Source organism: Eubalaena glacialis, chromosome 18 (genome assembly GCF_028564815.1).
Source record: "Eubalaena glacialis isolate mEubGla1 chromosome 18, mEubGla1.1.hap2.+ XY, whole genome shotgun sequence".
Classification (NCBI taxonomy): domain Eukaryota; kingdom Metazoa; phylum Chordata; class Mammalia; order Artiodactyla; family Balaenidae; genus Eubalaena; species Eubalaena glacialis.
The window spans coordinates 68605734-68623607 of NC_083733.1; the positions used below are offsets into that span (position 1 = coordinate 68605734).

Genomic DNA, 17874 nt, shown 5'->3' on the forward strand with positions numbered 1-17874 from the left:
GTTCTCACAATAGTTCAGACTCTCCACCCGCAAAAAGATTACAGCTCATTGAAGGCTCAAGATGATGGGTAGCATTTTTTAGCAATAAAGTACTTTTTAAAAAAATTTTTTTCCTTCTTGCTTTTCAGTTTATTCCTTTTTTAAAATTTTATTTTTATTGGAGTATAGTTGCTTTACAATATTGTGTTACTTTATACTGTACAGCAAAGTGATTCAGCTATATGTATACATATATCCCCTTTTTTTTGGATTTCCTTCTCATTTAGGTCACCACAGAGCATTGGGTAGAGTTCCCTGTGCTATACAGTAGGTGGCAATAAAGTACTTTTTTTTTTTTTATTTTTAATTTTTTGGCTGCGTTGGGTCTTCGTTGCTGCGCACGGGCTTTCTCTAGTCGCGGCGAGCGGGGGCTACTCTTCGGTGCAGTGCGCGGGCTCCTCATTGCGGTGGCTTCTCTTGTTGCGGAGCACGGGCTCTAGGCGCGCAGGCTTCAGTAGTTGTGGCTCGCAGGCTCTAGAGCGCAGGCTCAGTAGTTGTGGCGCACGGGCTTAGTTGCTCCGCGGCATGTGGGGTCTTCCCAGACCAGGGATCAAACCTGCGTCCCCTGCTTTGGCAGGTGGATTCTTAACCACTGCGCCACCAGGCAAGTCCCTAAAGTAATTTTTAATTAAGGTGTCTACATTATTTTTTTAGACGTAATGCTATGGCCCACTTAATAGACTGCAGTATAGTGTAAACATAACTTTTATATGCTCCTGGAGACCAAAAAAATCATGTGACTGGCTTTATTGGAGTAGTCTGGAACCAAACCCCCAATATCTCCAAAGTATGGCTGTATCGTATTATGTCCAAAGCATTGTCCACCTCCCCTTCAGCCCAGTGCAGAGGAAGTGCCCAGTGATTAGGACCTTGATCTTGCTGCACCTTTACCAGCGATGCAGAGACAGGCTCTGATCCCATCCAACCATCCCAAGGCTAATGCTACTATCTCTGTTTGACATTCCAGGTGTCTGTGACCTTCGATGATGTGGCCGTGACTTTTACCCGGGAGGAGTGGGGGCAGCTGGACCCGGCTCAGAGGACCCTGTACCAGGAGGTGATGCTAGAAAACTGCGGGCTCCTGGTGTCTCTGGGTAAGGCCTTGCCACTCTGCCATGCAGAGGACCTGCCATCTCCTTTATCCCAAACTCTGGCTCCGTCTTGGCTGGTCAAGAAGGCCTCAGGAGCCCTCCCTCCCCCTTCCTCACAGCTTCAGTCATGTTTGAGATTCATCTCTCCCTGCCTGCTATCCCTGTGTCTCTTTGAATAAAGTTCCTTTTTGGCTCCTAGAAAATGATGGAAGGAAACAGGGGTGTTTTGCAGAACCCAAAGGCAGAATTTCTTGTTGGGCCGTATGATGGACTGATGTAGGAACTGGGAACCACCAGGATTATGCCCTGACTTCTGGATCTCCTGTCCTGGTTTTCCCTCTGGCTTTGTTCACGTCCCTGTCTTTTCCAAATGGCTTTTGCGCCTCAGCAAGTTTGTGACAGGAGTGGCCACCCCAGTCCCTGCTCTCTGTGGCCCCCAGATACCTTGTTTCTACTTCTTTGCATACTTAACATTGTTTCTTTTTCTTTCTCTACTGCTGGGCTCTAGGGGGTTGTCCCTGAGGCAGGAGTGGCCACCTGAGCCTCTACCCCAGTGCCCAGCACAGACTGGCCTCTGTCTGAGGTTCTTATTTCACATTCCAGACCGGGAGCTGACTGGGTGGGGCTGGTTGGCTCAAGTGTCCCCTGCAAGCCAGTCCACAGGGCTGTGAGTGATGGGAGGGTCTCCAGGAAGAGGGTGAGGCAGGTGGGGCCTCGGGAGGTCTTTGCCTTCAGTGCCAACAGGTATTGTTGTAAACCACAGGATCTCGGTTATGGGGCTTTTCTGTTCTCCTGTGCCTTCATGATCGTTTCTCGTTCCCTGAGTCCTGGCCAAGATCCTCTGCTAGTCCAAGAAAGAGAAGCTGAGAGAGTAGTGCTTCTCAGTACTTGGCGGTTTTGTCCCCAGGAGACACTTGGAAGTCTGCAGCCACGTGTGACTGTCACACCTGGGGTGTGGGTGGTCCCGGCATCTAGCAGGCTAGAGTCCAGAGATGCTGCTTAGTACCTGAGGCTGGACAAGACAGCCCCATTCAACACAGGATGATCCCGCCCACAAGGGCAAGAGAGCCAAGGTGGAGAAACAGCAGCCTGAGGATAATCACCTTAGACCTCTCAGTTTGAGGGAAAGGAGAGCTGTAAATCCAGGGCTTAGGGTAAGACATGCCTGTTTTTAGAGAATTGGGATTGTATTCTGTGTTACACAAAATTAGGAAACGTTTGACATATTTAGATATTTTATAACAAAATTTTAAAAATAAAAAGGTCCACTATCTGGCCCTGCTGACCCTTCACTCTCCTCCCCACGCTTTCCCCGAGCTCGGTCTGCTCTGATCACGCTGGTGTCTTGCTGTTTCCTGTGCACATACTCAGCATACTTGCCTCGGGCCTCTGCAGTTGCTCTTCTCTGTGCCTGGTGGGTGTGGGTGTGGCTGTGCTTGGGCCTCTCACGTGGCTGCCCCTTCTCAGCACAGTCACCACCTCCTCACCAGCTGTTTCCTGGTCACGAAATCTCTTGGAGGCCCCTCCCCTGTCACAGTCGCTTTTTCCCGTCACCCTGTTTATATCCTTGTAAGCCAGTGGTTCTCATCCAAGGATGATGTTGTCCCCCAGGGGACGCATGACAACGTCTGGAGACATTTGGGTTGTCCCAACTGGGATGTAGATGCTACAAGCATCTGTTGAGTGGAGACCTGGAATGCTTCTACACATCCTTATGCTGCACAGGACATACACACTCCCTCCCCTTCTCCTCAACAAAGAATTTCCTGGATCTGAATGTCAGTTGAACAGAGGCTGAGAGACCCTGTTTCTGAAGGCTCACGGACACTTCACCAGGGGCACTGAGAGACACCCTGAGGAAGCCATTCCTTTATTCTGTGTCTTTCCTGCCTCCTGATTATGTAGTGAAAATCTGGGTTCAGTACTGAACACCTCCCCCCACCCCCACGATTGCTAATTTCCCGTTTTCAGCAGAGGGAGCCCCGTGCCTGAGCAGCAACGTGAGCTCACTGGCCTTAACCTCACCCTTTGGATTTTACTGCTGCCTTTTCAGGTTGACCTGCCATCGACTCAAGTGACTCTGGGTTTCTGTTTCCCATTCACCAGAGCTAAACAGGATTCCCTTTTTGAACGCCTGTAAGAAAAATAAAAAGTGGGTCACTTTTAAGAAAAATGTTAATGTTAATACTAGTCACAGCTCACTCTGGTCATTGGAGGACTGACTGCATATCAGGCCTGTTCCAGGCACTGTTCTATTAGTGCCTGCATATCAGGCCTGTTCCAGGCACCCATTGGATTCTCATGCTCTCCTGGTCCTTAGCGAAGTCAGGAAAACTCAGCTACTGCACTGAGTCTCATACAGCTGAACTTACACAGTCAAGAACATACACCTTCATTGATGAAGCTGTCCTCTGTGGGTTTATTTTAAGCAACAGTCCTTTTATGAAATATTGATGAAAGTAGATGTTATTTGATGTTTCTATAAATGTCCAATGTGACCATACACCACTGTGTAGGAGTCTCAATTTTATTATTTTCTAGTAGTTCATGAAACGCTGAAGTCTAGAGTCCCTGAGTCTGCCCCTGCCCCGGCCCCTGTTCCCAGCAGGTGAGTCTTCGTGCTCACATCCCTGCCTCACAGCTGCCCTGCACTTGGTCTCAGGACGCTGGCCCCACTTAGGGGTGTTTGCTGTCCTCCTTAGTGTAGTGCCGGGGAGCCCAGGGCCCGGAGCCAGACCCTTATGTTCAGTCCCCACTCTGCTCCTTAAAACCTTGTGGTCCTGGGCAAATTACTGAAGCTGTCTGTGCCTGGGGGTGCTCGTGGGTAAAATGGGGTAAGATGGTATCTACTTGCCGGGGCCGTAGCAAGGGTACATGGCTAACTTATGGGAAGGGGTCAGAACTGTGCCTCGTGTGACCAGGTTACGTGCAGGTTAGCAGTTGAGAAGCTCGCTGCCGCCACTACCGTTGTTACTCCTCAGGAGTCTCATCATCCCCGTGCCTGGATCCAGCACCTTCTGGAACAGTGTTGTGTAGCTTTGTGGTAAAACAGCACACAGAGCAGAGATGGCCAGACCTGGGCTCCATATTGGCTCAGCCATTCACCAATTCTGGCCTCTTTGGCAAATCACATTATCTGCCTGAGCGTTGGTTTCTGTATGGTTTTTTTTTTTTTTTTTTAAAGATCTATTTATTTTATTGATTGATTGATTGCTATGTTGGGTCTTTGTTTCTGTGCGAGGGCTTTCTCTAGTTGCGGCAAGCGGGGGCCACTCTTCATCGCGGTGCGCGGGCCTCTCACTATCGCGGCCTCTCTTGTTGCGGAGCACAGGCTCCAGACGCGCAGGCTCAGTAGTTGTGGCTCACGGGCCCAGTTGCTCCGCGGCATGTGGGATCTTCCCAGACCAGGGCTCGAACCCGTGTCCCCTGCATCGGCAGGCAGATTCTCAACCACTGCGCCACCAGGGAAGCCCTCTGTATGGTTTTTATCTATAAAATAGGGCTACTCACAGACATAGAACACAAACTTATGGTAACCAAAGTTGGGGGGTGGGGTGTGAGGGATAAATTAGGAGTTTGGGATCAACAGATACACACTACCATATATAAAATAGATAAACAACAAGGTTCTACCGTATAGCACAAGGAACTATATATATTCAATATGTTATAATAACCTATAATGGAAAAGAATCTGAAAAAGAATATGTATATGTATGTGTGTGTGTGTATATATAAATATATATACACACACATGTATATACATATATATAACTGAATCACTTTGCTGTACACCTGAAACTAATGTGACGTTGTAAATGAACTATAATTCTTTAAAAAATGGTGCTGATCACAATATGTACTTGCTGGGAATGCTGTGAGGAAGTCCTAGGATAGAATCCTCTGTGGCCTATAGGAAGAACAATACAAAACTTTGCTTGGGTTCTAAAAAAAGAACTAGATCAATGAAGACACATAACTTGTTTTGAATGAAGAGTCAATTTTCTTTTTTTTTTTTGGCTGCACCATGCAGCTTGCGGGATCTTAGTTCCCCAGCAGGGATTGAACCCATTGCCCCCTGCAGTGGAAGCACAGAGTCCTAATCACAGGACCGCCAGGGAATTCCCAAGAGTCAATATTTTAAATATGTTGTTTAAATTACTCCATAAATTTATTTCAATTTTGAAATGATGTAATGCATTTAAGTTGCTTGAACACAGTCCTTTTACTACGATTATACACTATATGTTAGTTTTTGACTTAGGAATAAAAACTCCATGGCAGTGTGGCATGTCTTTGGTTTCCAGGTCACAATTCAGCATTTTGTGTATGCATGGGAGCAGCTTCATTCTGAGGGCTTGTCCACATCCTGAAGTCCCACACTAGATCGAGAGGTTTTCTTTGTTTTCACAGAAATCCTAGTGTCTTCTTCCTTTCTCCATGAACAGGGTGTCCTGTTCCCAGACCTGAGCTGATCTACCAGCTGGAGCAGGGGCAGGAGCTGTGGACGGTGAAGGAAGACCTCTCCCGCAGCACCTGTCCAGGTAGGAGCCAAGGTGTGGGCAGCTGGGAGACCCTGCAGGGGGAGGCCGCTGGCCCTGGTTCCTTGGGGAAGCGTCTTGTTCGGGCCTCTGTGGTGGTCTGGAGGCCACGGAACCCTTTGACCCCAGGTCCCTCTGTCCTCCTGGAGGATAGAGGTGCATGAGCTGAGATGTGTCTTGGGCTCCAGCTGCCTGGGCTTCAAGCCTGGGTGCCGACCGATCACCAGCTCTGTGGCCCTAGTGAACTTTGGGATCTCGTTGTGTCTTTGTATATATAAGTTTGACCAAGTTAAATCTTAGCTGCCATGTCAGACAGACTCTAGTATCTTGGTGCTCAGCATATGGAAGCACTTGTTCTTTTTTTGTATTTCTTTCTTTCTTTCTTTCTTTTGCCACGCCTAGCAGCATGCAGGATCTTAGTTCCCCGACCAGGGGTCGAACCTGTGACCCCTGCAGTGGAAGCTCGGAGTCTTAACCACTGGACCGCCAGGGATGTCCCTGGAAGCACTATTTCCGAGTCACACCCGGTCCGTGTGACTGTGCAGCACACAGCTGTTCAGGGACCCGGGTCCGCTCTGCCGTCAGCATGTGGCTTGAAGGTTGTCCTGACCTCCTGCAGCTGGCAGAGGAGAGTGAGAGGGCCAGGAAGATGCCACCCCGACTCCCACAAACACCAGCCCCCCGCTTCCGCCGACAGGCACTAGGCACTTGGCCACACTCGGGGGACGGGGCTGGGAGATGGGGCTGAGCCGTGTGTCCAAGGAGAAGAGCAGATGGTTTGGCGAGTGTGGTCTGCTGCGCTCGGTCTGTTCCTGATAGTTGCTCCGTCCCCGGGTTGTTGGGGACGTGGTCACATAACGCGTTAAAGCATAAAACCGCTTAGCACGGCGTCTGCGCCGCAGTCAGTGGCTCGTGGGAAGTAAGCCGTTGGTGTCGTTCATGTCCCTGTATTGTAGTGAGTAATGCATCTCACGTTTCCCTCTGACCTCTGAGGAAAAGGGCCTTCCTTCCTCTCCCAGCTCCTCTCCAGCTCTCCTCTGCCTCCCCTTTCCCACCCTGTCTGTCCAGACACTCAAGAAGCCTTCCCTTGTTGCATGTCTCCCCACTCCTCCTGTTTGGTAAAACTTGACGGTGACATTTGTCCTGCTGTGCCCCACATCTGGGCTGCTGAGGGCACTGGGGCCGCCGTGTGTGGTGATGGGGCCCCTGCAGAGTCGTGCTCTTTCCCTCCTAGTCCCTCGGGCGGCCCCACCAGCCTGCGAGTGTCTGTGTGCAGCCCGTCGACAGCCCCTCAGAGGGGCAGTTCCGAGCCTCTGCCCTCTGCTCTCTGCCCTTCTCCACCTGAATATCTCAGAGGCACCCAGTCAACATGGCTGGCGAGGAACCTGTCACGATGCTCACTCCTTCTCCTCCCAAGTTAGAGTGCATGGTCCTGCCGTCCAAGCAGGTTGGAGACTGGATACAGCCCCAGAGACTTCCTCACCCTTCCACCTCCATCGGCCCCTACATCTGGCCACCTCCCACATCCCGTCCATTTTACATCGTGTACATCTCCTGAATCTGTCACTTCTACCACCTCCCATCAGATCTGTCCCTGCATTCTGAGTCCAAGCTCTCATCATCTTTTCCTTGCGGGATGCTAGTAGTTCCCCTAACTGGTCTCTACATCTGCCTTATGCCTCTGGTCAGCTCTGTGTCCTGCATGAGCTACCCCAGGTGTAGCCACAGATGTCTCAGCCTGTGACCACTAACGTGTCAGCAAGTTTTCATGTTGAAAGTAAAGTCTGCATCCTCACATTGCTTGATCTTCAGCCCTTCCACACTCATTTGGACTCTCATATCTGTAGCTTCTCTTTTCACCTAGTTGAAGAGGTCTTGCCCCTGGGCGTGGCCAGTTCCGACATCAGAATCTAGAAAATAGCTTTTCATGAAAGTGCCTTCATCACTTATATTCTGCTTGTTTTATAACTTTATCCTTTTCTCTGCTCAAAGTAAAAATATGCTGAAGTTCCTTACAGTGAAGAAAATAAATTAAAAATGTTCCTGTCTCACACTGTATTCATCCATTGTCTGTAGCATTTAATTGTTCACATTTTTCACTCTCACAGTGCTGCCAAGAACATTTGTATATATTGGTCATCATGTTATCTTTTTTTGTGGGTGTGGTAAAATGCAGATAGTGTAAAATTTGTCATCTTAGCCATTTTAAAGTATACATTGAGTGGTATTAAATAGAGTCATAATGTCGTGTAGCCATCACCACCAGCCTTCTCTATAACTCTTCATCATTTGAAGCTCTGTACCCATTATACAATAACCCCCCTATGTCCCTACCATGCCCTGCCCCTGGCAACCACAATCTTTCTGTGTCTGTGATTTTTGACTACTCTAAGTACCTCATATAAATGGAGTCACACACTATTTTGTTTGTGTGACTGGCTTATTTCACTCAACATAACGTCCTCAAGGTTTATCCATGTTGTAGCATGTGTTAAAATGTCATTCCCTTTTAAGGCTCAGTAATATTCTTGTTTGTGTGTGTGTGTGTCACATTTTGCTTATCCATTCATCCCTTGGTAGAAACTTGGGTTGCTTCCATGTTTGAGCTATTGTGAATGACGCTGCTGTGAACATGGGTGTAGAAATGTCTTTGAGACCATGATTTCAATTCTTTTGGGCATATAACAAGAAATGAAATTACTGGATCATGTAGTATCAATATTTCCTTTTTTAATTTTTTGAGGAACTGCCATACTGTTTTCCACAGTCTGTGCCAATTTGCATTCCTACCAACAGTGCACAAGAGTTTCAGTTTCTCCACATCTTCACCAACATTTGTTATTCTCTGTTTTTTCCGCTAGTAGCTGTCCTAATGGTTGTGAGATGGTATCTCATGATAGTTTTGATTTTCATTTCCCTAATGATTAGTGATGTTGAACATCTTTTCTTGTGCTTATTAGCCATTTGTATATCTTTGAAGAAATGTCTATTCAAGTCCTTTGCCCATTTTTGTATCAGGCTATTTTTTAATTTGTTTTGTTAAGTTTGAGTTCTCTGTATATTCTGGTTATTAATCCCTTTTCAGATATATGATTTGCAAATATTTTGTCACATTCTTTGGATTATCTTTTTACTCCATTGATAGTGTCTTGATGCACAAATTTTCCTAATTTTCATGAACTACGATTTTTCTATTTTTTCTTTTGTTGCCTGTGCCTTTGGTGTCATATCTGAGAAATTTTTGCCAAATCCAGTGCCATGCCACATTTGCCCTATGTTTTCTTCTCTCCATTTTTTTTTTAATATAAATTTATTTATTTTATTTTTGGCTGCGTTGGGTCTTTGTTGCTGTGCATAGGCTTTTCTCTAGTTGCGGTGAGCGGGGGCTACCCCTCGTTGCGGAGCACGGGCTCTAGGCATGCGGGCTCAGTAGTTATGTCTCACGGGCTCTAGAGCGCAGGCTCAGCAGTTGTGGCGCATGGGCCCAGCCGCTCCGCAGCATGTGGGATCACCCCGGACCAGGGCTCGAACCTGTGTCCCCTGCACTGGCAGGCGGACTCCCAACCACTGCGCCACCAGGGAAGTCCCTTCTCTCCATTTTGAGTTAATTTTTGTATATGATGTTAGATAAGGGTCCAATTTCATTCTTTTGCATGTAGGTATTCAGTTTTCCCGGCACCATTTGTTGTAAACACTATCCTTTCCCCCGTTGAATGGTTTTGGCACCCTTGTCAAAAATCATTTCATGATATATGTGAGGGTTTATTTTTGGGCTCTCGATTCTATTCCCTTGGTCTGTTTGTCTGATTTTATGCCAGTAGCACACTGTGTTTGATCATTGTAGTTTTGTAGTAAGTTTTGAAATCGGGAATTTTCTGTTCTTCAGCTTTGTTCTTCTTTTTCAAGAGTGTTTTGGCTATTCAGGGTCTCTTCAGGTGCACTATAGATTTTAGAGTGGAATTTTTTATTTCTGCAAAAAAAATTGCTGGAGGACTTCCCTGGCGGTCCAGTGGTTAAGACTCTGGGCTTCCAATGCAGGGGGCGCGGGTTTGATCCCCAGTCGTCGGGGAACTAAGATCCCCCATGCCATGCAGCACAGCCAAAAGATTAAAAAAAAAAATGTTGTTGGGATTTTGATAGGGATTGCATTGAATCTGTAGATCACTTTGGGTAGTATTGATATCTTAACAATATCAGGTTTCCAAATTGGGAACATGGTATGTGTTTCCGTTTATTTACATCATCTTTAACTCTTCTAGCAATGTTTTGTAGTTTTCATTGTGCAGGTGTTTCACTTCGTTGATTAATTCCTAAGTATTTTATTCTTTCTCATGCTATTGTAAATAGAACTGTTTTGTAATTTCATTTTCAGATTGTTCATTATTCATGCATATAAATGCAACTGATTTCTGTGTGTTGACTTTGTATCCTGCTACTTTGCTGAACTCACTTATTCAGCAGTTATTTTGTGACGTTTTTGTGGTTTTTACATGTAATAAACTACCATCTGCAAGCAAAGATAATTTTACCTCTTCCTTTCCAATTTGGATGCTTTTGATTTCTCTTTCTTGCCAATTGCTCTGTCTAGAACTTCCAGTATTATGTTGAATAGAAGTGGTGAAAATGGATGTCCTTAACTTGTTCCGGATCTTAGAGGAAAAGCTTTCAGACTTTCATCATTAAGTATGATGTTTGGGGCTTCCCTGGTGGCGCAGTGGTTGAGAATCTGCCTGCCAATGCAGGGGACACGGGTTCGAGCCCTGGTCTGGGAGGATCCCACATGCCGCGGAGCAACTAGGCCCGTGAGCCACAACTACTGAGCCTGCGCGTCTGGAGCCTGTGCTCCGCAACAAGAGAGGCCGCGATAGTGAGAGGCCCGCGCACCGCGATGAAGAGTGGCCCCCGCTTGCCGCAACTAGAGAAAGCCCTCGCACAGAAACGAAGACCCATCACAGCCATAAATAAATAAATAAATAAATTAAAAAAAAAAAAGTATGATGTTTGTTGTGGTTTATCATATATGGCTTTTATTATGTTCAGGTAGTTTCTTTCTATTCCTAGTTTGTGGGGTTTTTTTTTTATCATGAATTTTGTCAAAGGCTTTTACTGCATCATTTGAGATGATTATGTGGGCTTTTTCCTTCATTCTGTTAATGTGATGTGTTACGCTGATCAATTTTCATATGTTGAACTGTCCTTACGTTACAGGAATAAACTGCATTTGGTCATGGTGTATATTCCTTTCGATGTGTTGCTGACTTCGTTTTGCTAATATTTTGTTCAGGATTTTTGCATCAGTGTTCATAAAGGATATTGCTCTGTAGTTTTCTTGTAGTGTACTTGGCTTTGCTATTAGGGTAATGCTTGTCTCAGAATGAGTTTAAAAGTGTTTTGTCCACTTTAGTTTTCTGGAAGAGTTTGAGGATTGGTCTTAGTTCTTCTTAAAAAATGTTTGGTTAGAATTCACCAGTGAAGCCATCAAGTCCAAGATTTTTCTTTGTTGGGAGATTTTGATTACTAATTCAATTCCTTTCTAGTTATAGGTCTATTCAGATTTTCTATTTCTCCATGATTTAGTCTTCACAGGTTTTGTGTTTCTAGGAATATGTTCATTTCACCTAGGTTTTCCAATTTGTTGGTGTATAGTTCTTCACAGTATTCTCTTATACTTTGTTTTGATTTCTATAGAATCAAAAGTAATATCCCCACTTTCATCTCGGATTTTAGTATTTTGAATCTTTTTTTTTTCTTGGTTCATCTAGCTAAAGGTTTGTCAATTTTGTTGATCTTTTCAAATAACTAGCTTTTTGTTTCATGGATTTTTCTCTATTTTTTTATTTTCTGTACTATTTACCTTTTTAAAAATATTTATTTATTTGTTTGTTTGTTTATTTAACTGTTTGGCCACGGAATGCAGGATCTTAGTTCCCTGACCAGGGATCAAACCCGTGCCCACTGCATTGGGGGCGCAGAGTCTTAACCACTGGACTGCCAGGGAAGTCCCCTGTATTATTTATCTTTAATCTTTCGTATTCCCTACTGCTAGGTATGGGTTTAGTTTGCTTTTCTTTTCCTACTTAATTATGTTGTTAGGTTGTTGATTTGAGGTCTTTTTTTTTTACTGGAAGAATCTATAGCTACAACTCTCCCTCTTAACACTGCTTTCACTGCATCCTGTAAGTTTTGGTATGTTAAGTTTTTGTTTTCATTAGATACAAATCATACTTTGTATGATATCTTTTTAAATCTGTTGAGACTTCATTTGTGGCCTAACCTATGGTCTGCCCTGGAAAATGTCCCGTGTACACTTGAGAAGAATGTGTATGCTATTGTTGTTGGGTAAAATGTTCTGTATGTATCTGTTAGATCTAGTTGGTTTATTATGTTATTTAAGTCCTCTACTTATCTTTTGTCTGGTTGTTCTCTCCATTATTGAGAATGGGACGTTGAAGTCTCCATCTGTTGTTGTAGTGCTCTTTCTCCCTTCCATTCTGTCATTCTTTGCTTCATGTATTTTGATCTTCTGTCATTATGTAAATGTTTACAATTGTAATATCTTCTTGCTGTATTATACCTTTTATTTATATAATGTCCTTCATTGTCACTTGTAATCTTTTTTGATTTAAAGCCTATTTTGTCTGATTTTAATATAGAAACCTCTGCTCTCTTTTCGTTAGTATTTGCATGGAATATCTTTTTCCATCCTCTGACTTTCAATCTGTTTATGTCTTTGGATCTAAAGTGAGTCTCTTGTGGAAAGCATAGAGTTGGATCATGGGGGTTTTTTTTTAAAAAAAAAAAATTTATTTATTTATTTATTTTTGGCTGCGTGGGGTCTTAGTTGTGGCACGTGGGATCTTTTGCTGCAGCACATGGGCTCTTTGTTGCAATGCATGGGCTTCTCTCTAGTTGTGGTACATGGGTTCCAGAGCTCGCGGGCTCAGTAGTTGTAGCACATGGGCTCTGTAGTTGAGCGCGTGGGCTGTGTAGTTGCGGCATGTGGGCTCTCTAGTTCTGGCGTGCAGGCTCAGTAGTTGTGGTGCCAGGGCTTAGTTGCCCCAAGGCATGTGGGATCTTAGTTCCCCGACCAAGGATCGAACCCGTGTCGCCTGCATTGGAAGGCAGATTCTTAACCACTGGATCACCAGGGAAGTCTCTGGATCATGTGTTTTTATCAATTCTGCTAATCTCTGTCTTTTAATTGAAGAGTTTAATCCATTTACATTTAAAGTAATTGCTGATATGGAGAGACTTCTGTCATTTTGATATTTGATTTCTATATGCATTATAGCTTTTTTCTTTCTCATTTTCTGTATTATAGTCTTGTGTTTAGTTGATATTTTGTAGTGAAACATTTAAATTCCTTTTTCATTTCCTTTTGCGTATATTCTATAGCTATTTGTGGTTACCATGAAATGACATCTAACATATTAAAGTTTTAACACTAATTTGATTTTATACCAGCTTAATTTCAGTAACAAACAAACAAAAATCCTTAACAGCTCTGTCATCTCTCCTTTCAATTGTTCATGTCACAAAGTTACATCTTTATATATTGTATGCCTAGAAACTTAAACTACTAATTCTTTTAAATGCATTAGTCTCTTAAATTATGTAGGAAGCTACACATGGAGTTATAAACTAAAGTTACAATAATAGTAGCCTTTAGATTAACAATTTTAAAAAGTCTTCTAAATCATGTAAAAACAAAAAGTGGAGTTACACGGGACTTCCCTGGTGGCACAGTGGTTAAGAATCCGCCTGCCAATGCAGGGGACACGGGTTCGAGCCCTGGTCTGGGAGGATCCCACATGCTGCGGAGCCACTAAGCCCGTGCACCATAACTACTGAGCCCGTGTGCCACAACTACTGAAGCCTGCGTACCTAGAGCTCGTGCTCCACAACAAGAGGAGCCACTAAAATGAGAAGCCCGTGCACCGCAACAAAGAGTAGTCCCCCCTCGCCACAACTAGAGAAAGCCCGTGTGCAGCAACAAAGACCCAACACAGCCATAAATATATATATATATATAAAAAGTGGAGTTACAAAGTAATACTAGCTTTTATAATTGCCCATGTATTTACCTTTATCAAGATCTCTATTTCTTGGTATAGCTTGGAATTACTGTCTAGTGTCCTTACATTTCACCCTGGAAGAATTTTCCCTTAAGAATTTCTTACAGAGCAGATCTAGTGGTAACAAACTCCTTTAGCTTTCATATATGGGAATGTCTTAATTTCTTCCTCACTTTTTTTTTTTGGCCGTGCTGAGCTGCATGTGAGATCTTAGTTCCCTGACAAGGGATCAAACCTGCACCCCCTGCCTTGGAAGCATGGAGTCTTAACCACTTGACCACCAGGGAAGTCCCTCTTCCTCCCTCTTGAAGGACAGTTTTGCCAGATACAGGATTCTTACTTGACACTTTTTGTTTGTTTGTTTTACACTTGAATATATTGAACCACTGCTTTCTGGCCTCCCAAGTTTCTGATGAGAAATCTGCTGATAATCTTATTGAGTGCCCCTTGTATGTAACAAGTTGCTTCATACTTGGTATACTCTCTCTATCTTTGGCTTTCAAAAATTTGATTGTAATTTTCTCAGTGTGAGTCTCTTTATTTTTCTTGGAATTCATTGAGCTTCTTGGATGTTTCATCAAATTTGGGAAGTTTTCCGCTATTTCTTCAAATATTCTCTCTGACCCTTTCTCTCTCCTCTTTCTGGGACTTCCCTAATGAGTATGTTGATTCATTGGGTGTATCACAGGTCCCTTAGGCTCTACTCACTGTTTTTCAATCTTTTCTTTCTTTCTGTTTCTCAGACTCAGTATTTTCCATTGTCCTATCTTCAAGTTTGCAGATTATTTCTTCTTCCTGCTCAAATTTTTCTTTGAATCCCTCTAGTGAGTTCTTCATTTGTTACTGAACTTGTTGCTCCTGAATTTCTTTTTCATTTCTTTTCTTTTTTTTTTGTTTGCCACGCCACATGGCTTGCGGGATCTTAGTTCCCTGACCAGGGATCAAACCTGGGCCCCCTGCAGTGAGAGCATGGAGTCCTAACCACTGGACCACCAGGGAATTCCCTCTTTTTCATTTCTTTTTAGGTTTTCTTTTTTTGTATTGATGGTTCCATTTTGTTTTTACCTAGTTTTCTTGACTTTCTCTGTATCTTCCTTTAGCTCCTTGAGCTTTTTAAAATGGTTGTTGTAAAGTCTTTGTCCAATAGGTTTGCATCAGATGTTTTTTAGGAACAGATTTTGGAGAGGTTCCAAACATAAGCTACTATGTCCTCAGACTCATTAGCCTCCTGGCATTGATGTATGGCAATATATGCATGAAATATTGCCAACCTAAGAATTTCACCGAGTCTCATTACATAAGCACAACTGATTAAATCAGTGCCTGTATGACTCAGTTTCCTGCCCTCCTTCTGTTTCTGGAGGTCTAGTTGTTATCTTATGCCTTAAAACCCCAACCTTCTGATCACATAGTTGGTCTTTCAGGCTTTGCACTGAGTCATCTCTTCACCATGAACTCTCTGTGAGCCCAGATGAGTTACTTATTTGCGTAACTATCCAGTCTGGAATTGACTGTGTCTTTTTCCAGCACCCTGTCCCATCACCCAGCTAGTTCTCTGGGTCTCCCTTTCAAGGTGTCAACAGTCCAAGGATCAGGAAAGAAAGAAATTGTTATCCTGGGATTCAGAGGTCGGGAAACATGGCAGACACAGAGACACTATTTTCATCTTCGTTTTTTTCACTGAAATGTTGATTTTCTTTCTTCCATGTTGGCATTATTAACAGGTCTTTTTGTGTATTGAATTTCTTTCAGGTGACAAAGGAAAGCCTAAGACCACAGAACCTACCACTTGTGAGCCAGCCCTGTCTGAGGGAGTCTCACTCCAGCAACAACTAATACAAAGAGTTTCAGAGGACTCCCATTTGGGCCAAATCAACGATAAGGAACGGTCATTGGAAATGCAAGAAGGACACTTGAGACCAGAGATAGAACCCCAGAAGGGGAAGCTCCCTGGGAAACCAAGCTCTGAATGTGGCAGCTTAGGGACACCTGGTGGTGTGTGTTCAAGGATTGTAGAGGAGCCGGTCCCTCCAGGAGGTGCTGTCCATGACCATGACTCATGTGGATCTGGTAATGATCTCATGATTCAGGAAGAGGAAAGTATCTTTAAATGCAACGAATGTGGGAAAATTTTTAATAAGAAACGCCTCCTTGCTCGACATGAGAGGATTCACTCTGGAGTGAAGCCCTATGAATGCACAGAGTGTGGGAAAACCTTTAGTAAGAGCACTTATCTCCTTCAACACCACATGGTCCACACCGGGGAGAAGCCCTATAAGTGCATGGAGTGTGGCAAGGCCTTCAACCGCAAGTCACACCTTACACAACACCAGCGGATTCACAGTGGAGAAAAGCCTTATAAATGCAATGAATGTGGAAAGGCCTTCACCCACCGCTCCACTTTTGTTTTGCATAACAGGAGCCACACTGGAGAAAAACCCTTTGTGTGCAAAGAATGTGGGAAAGCCTTCCGAGATAGGCCAGGTTTCATTCGACACTACATCATCCACAGTGGTGAGAATCCGTATGAGTGCTTTGAATGTGGCAAGGTCTTTAAACACAGGTCATACCTCATGTGGCACCAGCAGACTCACACTGGGGAGAAGCCCTATGAATGCAGTGAATGTGGGAAAGCCTTCTGTGAGAGCGCAGCCCTCATTCACCACTATGTCATCCACACTGGGGAGAAGCCCTTTGAGTGCCTCGAGTGCGGGAAGGCCTTCAACCACAGGTCATACCTCAAGAGGCACCAGCGGATTCACACTGGGGAGAAGCCCTATGTGTGCACTGAATGTGGAAAGGCCTTCACCCACTGCTCCACTTTTATCTTGCATAAACGGGCCCACACTGGAGAGAAACCTTTTGAGTGCAAAGAATGTGGGAAAGCCTTTAGCAATCGGGCAGACCTCATTCGGCACTTCAGCATCCACACTGGAGAGAAGCCCTACGAGTGCATGGAGTGTGGGAAGGCCTTCAACCGCAGGTCAGGCCTCACCAGGCACCAGCGGATTCACAGTGGAGAGAAGCCCTATGAATGCCTCGAGTGTGGGAAAACCTTCTGCTGGAGCACAAACCTCATTCGACACTCCATCATCCACACTGGAGAGAAGCCCTATGAGTGCAGTGAGTGTGGAAAGGCTTTCAGTCGCAGCTCATCCCTCACTCAGCATCAGAGGGTTCATACTGGGAGAAACCCTGTCAGTGTGACAGATGTGGGAAGAACCTTCACAAGTGGGCAATCCTCAGTCAATCTTCAAGAACTCCTATTGGGGAAAGACTTTTTGCATGTAACGACTGAGGAAAATCTTTTGCCAGAGGAAACATCTTACTCAGAATCTGATCATTCATACCAAAGAGAAACCCCACAATTTTCTTCCCTGTGAGAATACCTATTGCAGGATATCAGTTGTCATCTAAAGAGTCATATTGGAAATTGACCCAACCTAGAGCCTTATTCTACATCTGAGAATTCATCAAGGAGAGAGACCCAGTGGTTATTATGCACTTAGGAAAACCTTCAGCTACATCTTTCTTCTTAGTTTACACTTCAGTGTTATCTCAGGAATTTTTTTAAAGAAGAAGGGAGAGACTTAAAATAGAAAATGAACTATAAAATGTTTCTTTCAGACTTCCTTGCCAAGCTATGGCACTTTGTCATTGATTCCTTAGTTAATTGGCAGGAGGATAGTTTTGTTTCCATGGTAAAGAACCTAGACTCTATGTGTCTTGTATATACATTCATTGCTATCCAGTTTAAAGAGAGTTAGACAGGTCTGAAAACTTTCATTGAACATCTCCTTTGGTCTAAAACATTGTCTCTATTCTTAAGGACCTTAATTTTTTGGTTTGAGCCATCAAATACCTTTATATTTAAGGAGATAAGAATACACATATGAATGGGCACGTTCTGTTGCACCATTTTAGACTATTTAGGCTTTGATTCTTTAAAGACAAACCTTTTCTTCATGTGGTTTTAAAGACCTAATACTCAGACTTCTTCTTGGTCCCGTACTATTATTGGTTTACTAATTGCTCTAGTTATGTGGTAAATCTTTTAACCGGGTAAAGTGAGTCCTCTGTCTTCAGTCTTCTTATTTGAAACTGATTAACACTCCTCGTTACTTTGAA

At 44.1% G+C, this 17874-nt stretch overlaps 1 protein-coding gene across 1 annotated transcript in view; it reads left to right on the forward strand.

Annotated features, from left to right (window-relative positions):
• Positions 1 to 17874, forward strand: part of LOC133079052 (zinc finger protein 264-like) — a 46986-nt gene that overhangs the window by 1637 nt on the left and 27475 nt on the right. The window contains exons 2-4 of the mRNA XM_061174325.1: positions 1007 to 1133; positions 5579 to 5674; positions 15499 to 16922. Coding sequence (XP_061030308.1) covers positions 1007 to 1133; positions 5579 to 5674; positions 15499 to 16922 — 1647 coding nt within the window. The remainder of the gene's footprint in view (positions 1 to 1006; positions 1134 to 5578; positions 5675 to 15498; positions 16923 to 17874) is intronic.